Below are 15404 nucleotides of genomic sequence, written 5' to 3'. Positions count from 1 at the left end.
AAGTGAACTATTAACGTAAAGTGAAGTTTGGTTGGCCCATCATTTGTTATAAGTATTTTTCTTTTATTTAAATTTCCCTTTACATTCATGCTGCTGCAGTTGCCTGTATTTTGAATGCCTTTTGAGGGGAAGTGTTACAAATGCGTGTGCCTTGTTTTCTTCAGAGTGAGTTTACGTAATTTAGTATTTCATACGATGCAACGCGTAAATCGCCGCGTGGGCCATTAGTTTCTGGGCTCCGAGCAGTAAAGTTAAAGCTTCGCGGCTAGGGCAAAACTGAATACGACGCCTGTCAAACTACGCAGGCTACATTTACATTGCACTTAGCCATGTTACCACATTTTCACGAGTAGTCACCTGATTGCTGATGATTACAGGGACAAGTGAACGGATACGTAGTCTATCTTATAGTGTATACAGAGTCAGTAACAGAACTGTGTGTGGAATAGCTCTAAGCACTATGGGACTTAACAGCTGAGGTCATCAGTCCCCTACACTTAGAAATACTTAAACCTAAATAACCTAAGGACATCACACACATCCACGCCCGAGGCAGGATCCGAACCTGCGATCGTAGCAGCACCGCGGTTCCGGACTGAAGCGCCTAAAAAATTGTGTGAGAGTTACATAATTTAGCCTCTAGACTGAATCACATTTTCCATAACGACACAATTCACAAGTAAAACGTGTTCTTGTGGAGGTTCAAAATGGTTCAAATGGCTCTGAGCACTATGGGACTTAACATCTTAGGTCATCAGTCCCCTAGAACTTAGAACTACTTAAACCTAACTAACCTAAGGACATCACACACATCCATGCCCGAGGCAGGATTCGAACCTGCGACCGTAGGAGTCGCGCGGTTCCGGACTGAGCGCCTAGGACCGCGAGACCACCGCGGCCGGCTCTTGTGGAGGAAATAACTGGACACTAATTCAGTTAGATTATTTCTAACACAGCCTCATATAGGTATATGGTCTGTAATCTCGCGAAGTTCACCAGAGAGAGAGAGAGAGAGGGGTTATTGCTGCACACCTTGTGTGTAATGTACCCCCCCCCTTTCCCCAAAAAGGAGCACATGTGTTCATATCCGGAGAATACGGCGGCCAATCGAGACCCATGCCAGTGGTCCCTGGGTTACGCCAGTGGTCGCCAAAGTGCTCCTCCAGAACATCAGACACTTTCCTGCCTTGATGTGGTCGAGCTCCGTCTTGGATGAACCACATCTTGTCGAAATCAGGGTCACTTTGGATAATGGGGATCAAATCATCTTCCAAAATCTTCACGTACCGTTCGGTAGTCACCGCACCATCAAGGAATATCGCACCGATTACTCTGGTCATTGCACACCGCACAGTCACACGTCGAGGGTGAAGAAACTTCTCGATCGCGAAATGCAAATTCTTAGTCCCCTAAACGCGCCAATTTTGCTTATTGACGAACGCATCCAGACGAAAGTGGGCTTCGTCGCTAAACAAACCCACACAGCACATACTAATTCCCATCGAGCCCTGCGGCCAACTTTGCTGTTTGAACGTCTTAACGCGAACAGTTGGGAATTTATGAAGATTTTATTCCATATAGTTCAATAATTGTCACCCGTTAATTACAGTCTGCTTTATGTGTAAGTTGTAGATAAATATAATGTATTGATGCAGACTGAAGTAACTAATGGAATTTGTACCAAGGTCGGTATCCAAACCAACTGCTCACTAGGCAGATACGCTAATCACTATGTCATGGTGGCCTAATGGTTAGTACATCTGCCTAGTGAGCAGGAGATATCAATTCAAATTATGGCCTTGGTACGAATTCTCACTCGTCGCCACGGCGCCATAGTGGTTAGCGTATCTGCCTACTGACTAGGAGACCTGGGTTCGAATCCCAGCATTTGTACAAATTTTAACTTGTTGCTCAAGGGCGTAATTGCCTAACGAGCAAGAGACCCGGCTTCGAATGCGGGTCTTTGTACAAATTTTCATTCGGCGCCATGTTAGCGTTGTGGTTAGCGTGTCTGCCTCATAGTGAGGAAGAGACCCGAGATCGGATCACGGCCTGGATACACATTTTCATTCATCGCTTCAGACTACATAAATACATTATAGATGTTTGAGACTTGAAAAGATCTATGGGACCACGTAACTTCATATGTTGATAACTGTTCATCTCTCCATGTTGTGTTCCTGCTACCTTCAGAACTTCAAAGAACGTATTCCACTCAAAATTGACAAAAGCTTTCTCTGAGTCTACAATTGCTATAAATGTAGGTTTGCCTTTCTTGAATCTATCTTCTAAGACTTGAACAAACTTCTACACTCCCATCAAAGTAGCATTACTTCTTTTCAGACATGCAACTGAAAAGAAAAGAGCGTAATATATGAGAGAATTTTCTACCAGTTTTGAAGATGAGAGGTGACTAGACTGAGAAATTCAAATAATACTGACCGAGACAAAATATATGACATAGAAACTTCCGACCATCAGTTTAATGAGTCACGTTTGAAAACTATTTTCTAAGGTAAATCATAGAGTCAGTATCATCTCGTTTGTTCTTATTTATACCCGGAATCGAAACTGGCGCTCCCTGCGGTCTGCTTCCACCAGTTTTTCCATTCTTCTATATATTATTCCTGTCAGTAGTTTTATTGCCCTCTTTTCTTTTCAGTTGCATGTCTGAAAAGAAATAGCGATACTTTTATGAGGGTGTAGAAGTTTGTTAAAGTCTATGAGATAATAACTATGGTTAACGGAGCAGCTGTTAGCGAGTAGTGTCTACAAACCAATATGATGAGAATGCGCAGTTCCGATTGATATTTATGTACATGTGATTTCAATTATGTTTCCCGAAGTAATGCAATCGATGTTCGTAACAGGTGTCTCATAGCAGCGCTGTTGGTGTTAGCGGCCATTGGAAGCTATTATGATGCGCGTTTGAACAATAAAGATGTCTTCAAACCAGAGAAAAGGAAAGGTGGGTCTGTCTAAATTAATTATAATTTAATACTGCACGTTTACAATTAGCTTCATTTACGACGGCGTGCTGCAAAGTAATGCCTTTGAATTTTTTATGTGAGAGCTTTTAAAGCTTTTTAGATGAAACAAACTTTACTAACGTTCTGTATCTTTATCCTTCATGTCTACAAATCTACTTCTCAATATGGTGACCCTGGTGATGAACACTTTCCTCCCAACGAGAGACCAGTTTATTGATGCCATCACTGTTCAACATTTGACTTTGTTGACGGCGGCGCCGGCCGCGGTGGTCTAGCGGTTCTGGCGCTGCAGTCCGGAACCGCGGGACTGCTACGGTCGCAGGTTCGAATCCTGCCTCGGGCATGGGTGTGTGTGATGTCCTTAGGTTAGTTAGGTTTAAGTAGTTCTAAGTTCTAGGGGACTTATGACCTAAGATGTTGAGTCCCATAGTGCTCAGAGCCATTTTTTTGTTGACGGCGACACAACGTCACCTCTGCTTGCACTATTTCATCACCATCAAAGTGAAGTCTTCGATGGTGTTCTTTAATTTTTCGAAAAAGAGTCTATCACTCACGTTCATGTTAGCGCCAATGTTTCGTTCATTACGAGCACAAATAATACAACGTCGCACATTACTAGTGTCCGTACAATCATAACTGTACACAGTTTTGATTTCTCCATGGATTTTAACTGGAGGCATCTTTTCTGCGATTAGAGACTCGATTACAGAACGATGTTTCCCACAAACCGACTTAGTTAAGTTACACACCACCATGTTACGTGCTACAATTCGAAGCCCTCCAGAGACAGATGCTTAGCGAAGTGCGAAAGTCGACGGTGATTCATATGCTTTAATGTAATACCTCAACCGATATCGAGAAGAGAATAAAAAATTCGGAGGCATTACTTTTTAGCACGCCCCCGTATTCTGCCTGAAGATATACTCGCTCTGCCGCGCATTGCACAAGTGTTACGCAAATAAAGCATTGATTTGTCAAGGTGGTAGTATCATTTCAAGTTGGCGAGTATTGGTTTATCTCGTGCATTAAAAATTTTAAGAAAGGTTGGCATTTAACATCTCATTGAGTATTGAAAGCTGAGAATGTTCTCTTCTGTGCAAGTATCCAATGCAGCGAAAAGTCAAGAACTTTCTCTTGGTAGTGCGCATAACAGTGGACATCACCATTATCATTTTTAAAGTTGAATCCTTTTATGAATCATGCATTTTAGTGCATTTTGAAATGTTGGCCTCTTGAATTTATAGTATAAGAGAAAGACCGGGGATATTACTATTATGAAAGCATTTCTCTGTACGTCGCAACAAGTAAAATAATGTTTATCATGCAGTTCTGTGACGGCCAATCAAACAGACATGTTTCTTACCTAAAAAATATACGTAACAAATGAATGAAATGATTGGTCACTCGATTTCAAGATGGCTCTGCTTAGCGATACTGAATTATCAGGTCTGACCCTATAATTAATTTCCACTTACACATTTCGAAAACATACCTTCTATTTTATGTATAGATACGGTACATAGAGGCATGCCTGCTTACTCTTCAACGGCCAGACAGAAAGAGATGCCACAGATCGGCGAGAATAAATGAAATGCCATATCATTTGTTTTACAGCGGAAAATATACAGAGTTCGTTTCTATTTGACGTGTCTCTTGGTCTCTTATAAAACGTTTATATTATGATTTCAATTGCAAGACGTATTTTTACAAAGAAACAAAAACATCTCAGTCTTCACGCGGTTATGATGTCACATGGGGGTAATGTATTTCATGGCTAGCATACATAACGTTGTAATTTTCAACAGCATACTCAGTAACAACGACTTCGGCACACTCACTACGTAACTATCAAGTGATGCTGCCAATAAGAATCGTAAATGTTCGCTCCAACCTCCCCGACCCGTCAACCCAGGAAAAATCGAGGTGGCAACAGTGTCTTAGTGGATATGGTGCACCAGCCGTAACTGAAGAAAGTTATCGATTTCCTTTGATAAAACTAAATTTCTTCTGTCGTTTTCTCATATGCAGGAGTTAGTTTCAAAACGCTCTACAGTACTCGATATCCTCTCGCCACTGCCTTTATCTTGCGATGTCCTGCCAACCAGTAATGTCTCTCGTCATTTGTGCGAAACATGTGTTGGAGCCAACTTACTAAATCCCACCCATAGTGTTCCATTTTCTAGCAGCCGAATTTTGAGGGAGTTTTTGTCATCTGCTGTACCTCAGTAAAAGAAATTTTTTTTGTTTAATTGAAGTAAAGCTACAACCACCGCTTACGTTAGGTTTTCGCGAAGCTTTCTGCTTTCTCTATAAAAGCTTGAAAATCTCTGTATTTGGATCCACGTATTTTCTTCACTGCGTAATTTCTCCCCAGCTGATTTAAAGAAACTGTATAGTTAAAAGGTTGTTTCTTTCGCATCCCATAGTTCCAGGTCGCAACTTGATAACACATGGCTTATATCCTATGTTGGTCGTAGTTATTTTAATCCTTAGAAAAGTTTTTACGTTGGAGAATGTGAACAGTGGTATTTCTTTTGGCGTACTTTAGGCCTTATATTGAGTTCTGCTGCCAAATTCCACAATTTCCAACAGCAAACAGTCCCAATCACTTTCCAGAATGAAGTCTGGAAGATAGGAGAAAAGGGACTGGCGGAAGCAAAAGTCTTATGGTGCGACGTGAGTTTTGCTTGGACAGCTGAGGTGTAGAGCACTCCTGCCACGTACCATGCTCGATCACAGTCCGGCACACAGTTCTAGTAAACCAGTAAGTTTCAGAGCCAACCGCGTTTATTATCTCATTCCATCCGTACAACCGCTGGATTACTTCGACCTGATAATGAGACCGTAAGATCGCGTAACAGTTTTATCAGGAATTGAGTTCTTAATCGTGCAAATATACTTTGGCACAGAGAACTATGCAGTCTCGATCATTATTCGTGTGCATAACATCATGTATTTGTTATTTATAGACTACGCTATCGGAATATGGTTAAGATCATTGATTTTTCTCTGTCTCTTTAAGCGGATACGTAAAATACACTGACAAGCCAAAACATTATAACCACTGCCTACCGCAACGATCGGCGGAGCGTTTTTTTTTTCCTCTCGTTACGTCGTTGTCACTGTGGAGGCTGAAAATTAAAATTCACCTACCTCAGAACGGCGTCTGCTCGATGTGCCTTCACTCGGCAACGTAGTAGATACTTACAAGATGATTTAAAAGCAGCGTTGATAAAAAACACCAGCTAATATCTACAATTACGGAGGCCGCGTATCTCTAGTTATGAAAGAAAGTTCTGTAGAAAACTGTCATTCAATTTTATCGGACAGTAAGAAAATAGATTGGCTTCTGGAAAATAATGTCCGAAATTTCCACACAAAGTTGTGTACTTTGTACTTGGTAGCCAGAAAAAAGGTACTGTTTAGTCCACATATAAACTATTGGCTATTTTCTTCCGGTTCACAACTCACACACATTTCACACGCACAGCAGTCAGAAATCTGTCCAAACCCGACCCAAATGAAACAACGTTTTCACAGTCATTAATTTCACCACTAATTTCAGTTATTACATACAGTCCTTCTTTCGGATTTATAAAAAAGAAACTGCTCATCAAAAATGCTCAGTGGTTGAATACTGAAACATGCCACATGAACACTATGAAGGCCAATATTTCACACGCGAATATCTGTCCAACAGATTTAGTCAAAATGTCTGAAATTTCTCCAAGCAGTCCTGGACAGCAACTGCTATCGAACTTAGCTAACCAATATCTCAAACACAAAGAAATTCTTCATATTACACATTATTTTGACTGGCGCTAGTGACACGATCGTCCGCATTCAAAGCTAGCGATCGACTTTCTTCTTCCAGCCTCACTCCCAGTATAACTATCAGGTAACGTGTGGGAACCGTCTCAATTCTGAGTCGCTGATCATACTCGCTGCCAATCAGAATACTCGCTCATGATCATACTCGCGCCAGAACTGGCCTGCACCAATCCTTATACACAGACGCATTTGCGTCAATCTGACATGCAAATATTAAAGTAATGATTAATAAACGAAAACGAAAAGACAATAATTCTGGAAATATTATTTAGATACAGATTTTACTCCAGCTGACTTTCTGGCTGCTCTGTTACAATAGCAATCGCACTTAGACATACATCATCAGCAAAATGAATAAATCCCCTAGGATCATTTTCTCACGACGGGCTTGTGTAACTCTTGCAGGTTACTTAAGACGGTATATAATGCAACATTGAAATCAAACGAATGACCCACGTACACACTCTCATTTACTTACATTTACTCTCACAACCATATTAGACAGAAATAATAACTCTGTCTGATTTTTGTATTACGAAAACGAAAAATAATTAAAGTTTTAATATGAAAATCTCAATTAATTAATTCTGCACACTGAGAGTTCAGTTTATGCTTTCCAGTTATACCAAAAGATAAACTATCATATTTCCTAACTGAATTTAGTTCCCTAAGTGTCGGATTTTTTCCTTTAGTAATTTTTTTAATCTCCGAAACTACGAAAGTTACAATGTTGATATAGTTATACAATCTTCTACTGAATAACAAAAGGCAGTGCACCGATTTTGAAAACGATTGAATAATATTTAATATCATTTACTTAGGTTCTTATAGATGGTGAATGTACGCGTCCAATAAGAGACCTTGGATAGCTTTCCCACGGCAGGCAGTGACAGACGCTCGTGTGTCTCTTAGTTAGGCCGCTAGATGTCAGCCCCCGAAGTTACATGCAGCAAGCTATCCTAGAACAAACGTTCGCTCGGAACAACTTGCGACGCTACAAACGCTGAATGCCGCCTGGTGGCGTTGCAGGAACATGAGGCGGTAACGAACGTACGTAAGCGGAGCAGACACGGACGGGGATCACCCTAGCGGAGATATGGGCTGCAAATGGCGAAATCCATTGAGATAACCGACTCTGACAAACGAGAGATTATTATTCCGCAGACTCTGTAAACGAGTATCTCGAAAACGGCGAAGCTGGTCGAATATTCACTTGCTACTGTGTGAGCAGCTACGGAAAGGGGAAGAAGGACAGTAAAACTACCACTAGGTTCGGAGGCTTGTGTGTGAAGTGGGATAGATGGTGATCTGTGACATCTCTGCCGAAAGAGCACAATGCTGGCAACGGTGTTGAACTCACAAATGTTTCGGAGTACACCGTTTATCGTACATTGTTGAATATGGAGCTCCGCAGCACACCACCCTTCGTGTTCACATTTTGATCAAACGACATCGTCAGTTACGATTGCAGAGGGCACGGGACCATCGGGATTCGACTGTCGATCAATGGAAATGCGTCGGCTCTTCGAGTGAATCACATTTCTGCTACATTAAGTCGATGGTCGTCTCCGCAAACGCCGTCTTCGAGGTGAATGGCGGCTCGAAACGTGCAGCACGCACGGACGTAAATTAGTGAGAGCATTATTATGCTATGGGAGACATTCTACACTTGCATGGGACCTTTGGTAGTAATCGAAGACACGCTGACAGCTGCGAACCAACCGTATCCCTTCATGCTTGGTCTCCACCGACGGCGATTTCATCTTTCGTCAGTATAATTGTCCGCGTATCGGAGCCAGAACCGTGCTACAGTGGTATCGGAGCCAGAACCATGGTACAGTGGTTTGAGCACCATTATAGTGAACTGACGTTGATGTCTCGGCAGTCAAATTCGCTTGATGTAGATCCTACGTAACTCAACTTGGTCGCTATTGGGCTAGATTACCGCGTACGCAAATCAGCGGCCCATTATTTACGCGAATTACATGACCTGTGCGTGGACTTCTAATGTCACATACCTTCACGAACCTACCAGCAAACTGTCGGATCCCTTATTAACACTTTTAAGTGCACTGCACTCCTTGTATTTCGAAAATTTGTTGAGTATTTTGCAAGTTTGTTGGCAGGAAACTGAGGATAGGTGATTAACTGAAATTTCCTTATAGGGGGACTTCATTATTACACTGATGTATTTTGTAGACTAAGTGCAAAGAAGTTGATCATATTTGAGACTTAGGTGAAAGAAATGAATTCGTTTCGTGTTCTCTACAAATGCCTCAAATATATCTGCCATAACGCCGTAACAACGTAAAAAAGAAAAAGTTAATTTTTCGGAAGAGAGATTTGAGTTTTTACTAACTTCTAATGGCAGTTGGTTTGCCTACCGCACTGATATAAACAAAAATTAATATCTTAAAATCACAGCTAAGTTGCCAGTATTGTTGTTTTGCGGAGAGAATAAAAAACCAAATAAAAGTTTATAGTTCAATTCTCGTCGCTCTTTTGAGGCAACAACACTAACGTGCCGCAAGACGAGAGAGCACGTTAGTATGCTGACTTCATCTTGTAGTGATAATACCTTCAGCAGAAATAGTTACTGACTATTCGCAGGTTTGGGCAGGCAGATTATGGAGTGCTTCTCAGTGCAGCAAAACTACCGACGGCTGACCATCACAAATAAATCGAATATGGATCTTGATGTATTCGGGTTCATGCGCACCTTTTCCTTGCTGTGCATCATTGCCGGCCATCGGCTCCTGCACTACTATGGCTCCCCGATTTATAACGGAGAAGACGAAGACAAGGTAAGTAGCATGGCTTCCTATAGACTTTGTGATCGACATTAAAATGCAGAGATACTCTGGTTACGTCATATTCATTGTTTTCTGAAAATAACTAACACAGGTAATTGAGGACGTTTTATCTAATAGAGTCCAGTACATAGTTGTAGACAAAAAGTGTTTATCAGAGACAAAGGTACCGTCATGGGCATCCCAGAGAGATGTGATAGACCCGCGCTTGTTCCCTTAATGCATGAGCGATTTGACGAAAAGGGTTAGAAGCAATCTGTGGCTGTTTGTTGATGACGCTCGCTGCTGTGATTCCATCTCCCCCACCCCCCCATCCCCCCGTCGTCTTTTGATCAGCCTGGCATCTCTTCATTTCTTCTTCCCCAGGCAGTAATGAATTTGGATTAGTGTCCTTGCCGGCCGCGGTGGACTAGCGGTTCTAGGCGCGCAGTCCGGAACCGCGCGACTGCTACGGTCGCAGGTTCGAATCCTGCCTCGGGCATGGATGTCTGTGATGTCCTTAGGTTAGTTAGGTTTAAGTAGTTCTAAGTTCTAGGGGACTGATGACCACAGTAGTTAAGTCCCATAGTGCTCAGAGCCATTTGAACCATTTTTTTGATTAGTGTCCTTAGTTTTTTGTAGTGGGGATCTTTATGTTGGTTCTCGGCAGTTAAGCAGTTCAGTGAAATGTGTGGAAAATTCCTTGTAGTTTTCTTGACTGTTTAGAGCCAACTGCCAATTTCTTTCTTGAAGCAGAGAATTTGTGATGACATCCTTTGAGCTTAGTTTTGAAGTTCTCTATTTTAGCTAGTTGATCCTTTGCGTATTTCTTTTCGGTCTTTCTGATTAATCTGACTGTCTCTTTCCTCACAGTCAGGATGTTTTATTGTGGTTGTCTTTGTCTTATCCTTAGGGAAAGGAATCCAGTGCGCACTCTGTATACATACCGGAGGAGTTATTCTGGATGGTGAACGGAAAGGAATCCAGTGCGCACTCTGTATACAACCGGAGGAGTTATTCCGGATGGGGAACGAGCAATGATCTCTGTACAACCTGGATGTGGAAGTCTGGTCTCTGATTATAGAACTGCAGCGTGTCTGAAAATACACGTGCTTTGCATCGTCCGCCATATTGTAGTTTGTCAAACAAATTTCCATCGTTCTGCATGTGACAAAGAATTTCAGGCTGATTTCTTGTTTTGAACTTTATGTCAACATATGATGTAATAGGCTGATGAGGGAGTGGAATTGAAAGTATTTTCTTTTCGTGTTCTAGTGACATTTCCTAGCAGCCATGTTGTAGTTTGGCAAGAAACGCAATATGAGCATCTATGGCTGGCACGATCAGATAGCTGAAGTTCAACATCCAGGTAGTATAGAGATCACTGGGAACGGGTGATTCTGGATACCATGAAGAACACAGGAGGCAGCAAACTGGAAGTGGTGACTCATGCTGGTACTAACGATTGGGTGCAGCCAACTGCAAGTGGTAGCTCGTGTTGGTACTAACGATTTGTGTCGATATGGATCGGAAAAGGTTCTCTCTAGCTTCGGGCGGCTAGCTGAAGTAGTAAAGACTGCCAGTCTTGCTTGCGAGGTGAAGGCGGATCTCACCATCTGTAGCATCGTCAACAGAACAGAGTGAACGGTCTGAATTAGAGGCGCAGGCGGTTCTGTGAACGTGTATGTTGCAGGTTCCTCGACTTGCGTCATAGGGTAATGCTAAATGGGACAGGGGTCGACTACACACAGGAAACGGCTACACTGGTAGCGGGGGCTGTGTTGAGGGGATAGGCCCGTTTTTTAGGTTGGAGGATCTTTTGAAAGTGCAGAAAGTGTTTTAGTTTCGAATGGTGCAGGAAGAACACAAGAATAGCAACAATCAATACTGTAGTTGTAAACTGTTGTAGCTCTGCTGGAAAAGAAACAGGGCTCCAAGCGCTAACAGAAAGCACCGAATCAAAAATCGTTCTATGTAAGGAAAATTCGCCAAAACTGGAAATAAGTTCAGCCGAAATTTTTTCAGAGGACTTAACCGTGTTAAGACAGGATGGATTAAATACAGTTGGTGGTGCAGTGTTTATTGTTGTCAGAAGTAGTATAACTAGTAGTGAAATTGAAGTAGAAGGTTCCTGTAAGTTAGTATGGGCAGAGGTTATACTTGACAACAGTAATAAATTAATAATTGGTTTCTTTCACCTCTCCCCCCCCCCCCCCCCCCCCTTGCCGATTCAGGTGGTCCAGTTGCTGAATAGTTCAAAGAAGACGTGAGTGTAATTTCAAATAGTTGCTGGTGACTTCAATCTATTCTTGATATGTTGGAAAAATACATATTTAAAGTCGGTGGGAGGCATAAGATGTCATCCCAAATCTTGCTGAATGCCTTCTCAGAAATTTATTTTGAACAACCGAAGTGTAAATGGTTATGAATACATACTTGACATCTTAGCAAGAGATACTCCTTATAATATAGGGAACATAGTAAAAGAGACATTAATTAGTGACCACAATGTTGTGCTGGGTAGACTGAATACCATAACATCCAATCTCATCAAAAATAAACGCAAAATACATGTATTTAAAAAAGAAGATTAAAATTGGCTTCACACTCTCCTAAGAGACAGACTCCACTCTTCCAGCCTCACTATGTAAGCGTAGACCAGATTTCTTTTAAATTGAAAGAAATAGTATCGATGGAAATTGAGAGCTATATACCAAATTAATTATTAAGAGATGGTGCTGATCCCCAGTGGTACACAAAACAGGTCACAACGCTGTTGCAGGAGCAACGGAAAAAGCATGCCAAATTTAAAAGGTCACAAAATCCCTAACATTGGCGAAGTTTTACACAATCTCGAAATTTAACGCGAACTTCAATGCGAGATACTTTAAATAGTTTCGCCACGAAACTCTGTCTCGACATCTGGCAGAAAACCAAAAAGAGTCTGTACGTATTTTATGTACAGCAGTGGCAAGAAGCAATCAATATCTTCATTCTCGATAACAATGATTTTATTGATGCTAGTGCCACTAAAGCAGAGTTATTAAATACGGTTTTCCAAATTTCTTCCTTGGAATCGAGAACAACTGCAAATATGAGGAACTTCGAAGTAGATATCCTCGGTGAAGTGAAGCAGCTTAAATCAATAAAGGCAAGGTAGACTGTATACCAATAAGGTTTCTTTTGGAATATGGTGATACAATAGCTCGTTACTCGGCTATCAAATACAACCACTCGGTTGAGGCGTTATGTCACGGACTGCGAGGCCCGTCACGCCGGAGGTTCGAGTCCTCACAGACCCGTATCACCAACGTCGATTTGCCGTAGGGTTTTCGAACATATTGGAGTACTGCGGTCGACATTAGGAATCACCTCGAAGAAGACGATTTATTGACAAATTCATGGATTCAGAAAAATATCGTTTTTCTGAAACACAACTAGCCCTTTATTCTCCCGCGAGAATGAGGGGACGTCAAATTAATTCCGTATTTTTAGATTTCCAGAAAGCTTTTGACACGGTCCCTCAGAAGCGACTTCTAATTAACCCTCCTATGGAGTATCGGAACAGTTGTGCGACTGCATTCGTGATTTCCTGTCAGAAAGGTCAGAGTTCGTAATAACTGACGAAAAGTCATCGAGTAAAACAGGAAGTAATATCTGGTGCTCCCCATGGAAGTGTTAAAAGCCCTCTGTTGTTCCTGATTTACATAAACGATTAAGGAGTCAAGCTGAGCAGTCCTCTTAGATTGTTTGCCGATGATGATGTCATTTACCGTCTTGTAAAGTCATCAGATGATGAAAACGAATTGAAAAATGATTTGGACAAGATCTCTGTATTGTGCAAAAAGTGGCACTTGAATCTAAGTAATGAAGTCCACATGAATACTAAACGGAATCCGCAAAATTTCAGTTACACGAAACCACACACATCCAATGGGTGTAAACTCAACTAAATGCTTGGGGATTACAGTTAGAATAACTAAAATTGGAACGATCACATTTGTAATGTTGTGGGGATAGCAAACCAAAGACTGCGACTTATTGGCAGAACTCTGAGAAAATGCAATATGTCTGCTATAGAGACTGCTTACACAAAAGTTGTCCGTCCTCTTCTGGAGTACTGCTGTGTGGTGTGGGATCTGCATCAGATAGGATTGACGGTGGACGCCGAAAACGTTCAGTTCAGGACCGCTCGTTTTGTGCTATCGCGAAATAGAGGAGAGAGCGCCACGCATATGATGCATGAATTGGGATGGCAGTCATTAAAGACGTTTTGCGCTGCGGCACGGTCTTCTCATGAAATTTCACTCAACAACTTGCTCCTTAGAGTGTGAAAATATTTTGTTGATGGATGCCCATCTTCATAGGGGAAATGATCATTATAATAAAAAAGAGAACTCAAAGCCCGCATGGAAAGATTTAAGTGTTCGTTTTTTTCCGTGATCTGCTCGAGAATGGAACTGTAGAGAAGTAGCTTAAAGGTGGTTCGACGAACACTCTGCCAGACACTTATGAATTGCAGAATGATTGTGAAGATGTAGATATATTGCTGTTACAATTGTATGCATGCAGTTGAGTTTAAATTCATTCCTCCAAGGGTGCTGTTTCCTTTTCTAGAGAGGAATTAGTGTATGTGCTGTTTCGATGTATTTGCTGTTGGGTTATTGCCAGTTGTTTGTCTTCTGTCTCTCCTTCAACGCTGGGTGGATCTGTTAGTGTCAGATTCATGGGTCTGTGTGAAACTCTGAGGTTTTAAACGTAGTTTTGTTCTTGGCAGGTAACGACTGAATAAACGGTTGCATGCTTTCTGACATAGACGTTTATACTTTCTCTATACTTTCAATAAAAGATTGCTACATGGTCAATTTGTAATCCAACGATGCGTGAGTTCGGTGATCTCCATTTCATCTGTTTGAACTGTTGCTTTTTGTAAGGTGTTGACTTGATTTTAAGGTTTAATGTCCTGAAGAATTCACCCGTTGTCTAGGGAAAGCGTCTATGATTAGTCATCAAAACGTCCTCAGCCCCGGGTTCGAAACCTGCCACTGCTTAAATTTTGTGTAAAAATCATCAGAAATGGCGACCAAAGACTTCTAGCGTAGGAAGTCACCGTCATTCTGCCAACGGCTTTGTCAAAGAGGGAGGAGGATCGGACAGAGGTTTAGGGCACTCTCTTGCTCTTGGGGTGGGAAACTGCCCCTAAAAGGCGGAAGAATCAGCACTGATCATGGGCATGAGGATGCAGAAGGCATTGGAAACCACTGCATTGAAGTCAATGGAGTGAAATGGAAATAAGACACGAATTTCTGGTGAGACTAATATAGGGTAATATCAACTGTAGCAGAAAATGGTGTAACCGGAGTAGGGTTGGTCATGAATAGGAAGGTAGGACAGAGAGTGAATTACTGTGAACAGTTCAGTGATAGGTTTGTCACTATCAGAATCGACAGAAAACCAGCACCGACAAATATAGTTCAGGTATACATGCCGACGTCGCAAGCTGAAGATGAAGAGATAGAGGAAGTATATGAGGATATTCAAAGGGTAATAGAATGCGCAAAGGGAGATAGGAAATGATCGTATGGCATTGTTGGTCGACGTGTCCCAGTCGGGTTCGGCGCCAAGTGTAAGTCTTATTTCAGTCTGCGCCACATTGGGTGACTTGCAGCAGATGATAATGAAATGATGAGAGGACAACGTAACATCCAGTCCCAGAGCGGAGAAAATCTCCAACCCGCCCGGGAATCGAGCCCAGGCCCAGTGCATGGGAGGAAAGCACGTTACCACCCAGCTA

The 15404-nt window shown here is 41.9% G+C and overlaps 1 protein-coding gene across 1 annotated transcript in view; it reads left to right on the top strand.

The window, feature by feature from the left end:
• Positions 1-15404, top strand: part of LOC124775081 (nose resistant to fluoxetine protein 6-like) — a 365609-nt gene that overhangs the window by 229229 nt on the left and 120976 nt on the right. The window contains exons 5-6 of the mRNA XM_047249887.1: positions 2871-2968; positions 9432-9625. Of these exons, the coding sequence (XP_047105843.1) occupies positions 2871-2968; positions 9432-9625 (292 nt within the window). The remainder of the gene's footprint in view (positions 1-2870; positions 2969-9431; positions 9626-15404) is intronic.

This window comes from Schistocerca piceifrons, chromosome 2, assembly GCF_021461385.2.
Source record: "Schistocerca piceifrons isolate TAMUIC-IGC-003096 chromosome 2, iqSchPice1.1, whole genome shotgun sequence".
In the NCBI taxonomy this organism is placed as follows: Eukaryota; Metazoa; Arthropoda; class Insecta; order Orthoptera; family Acrididae; genus Schistocerca; species Schistocerca piceifrons.
The sequence above is the reverse complement of the archived record's forward strand: the minus strand, read 5'-3'. Positions and strand labels throughout refer to the sequence as shown.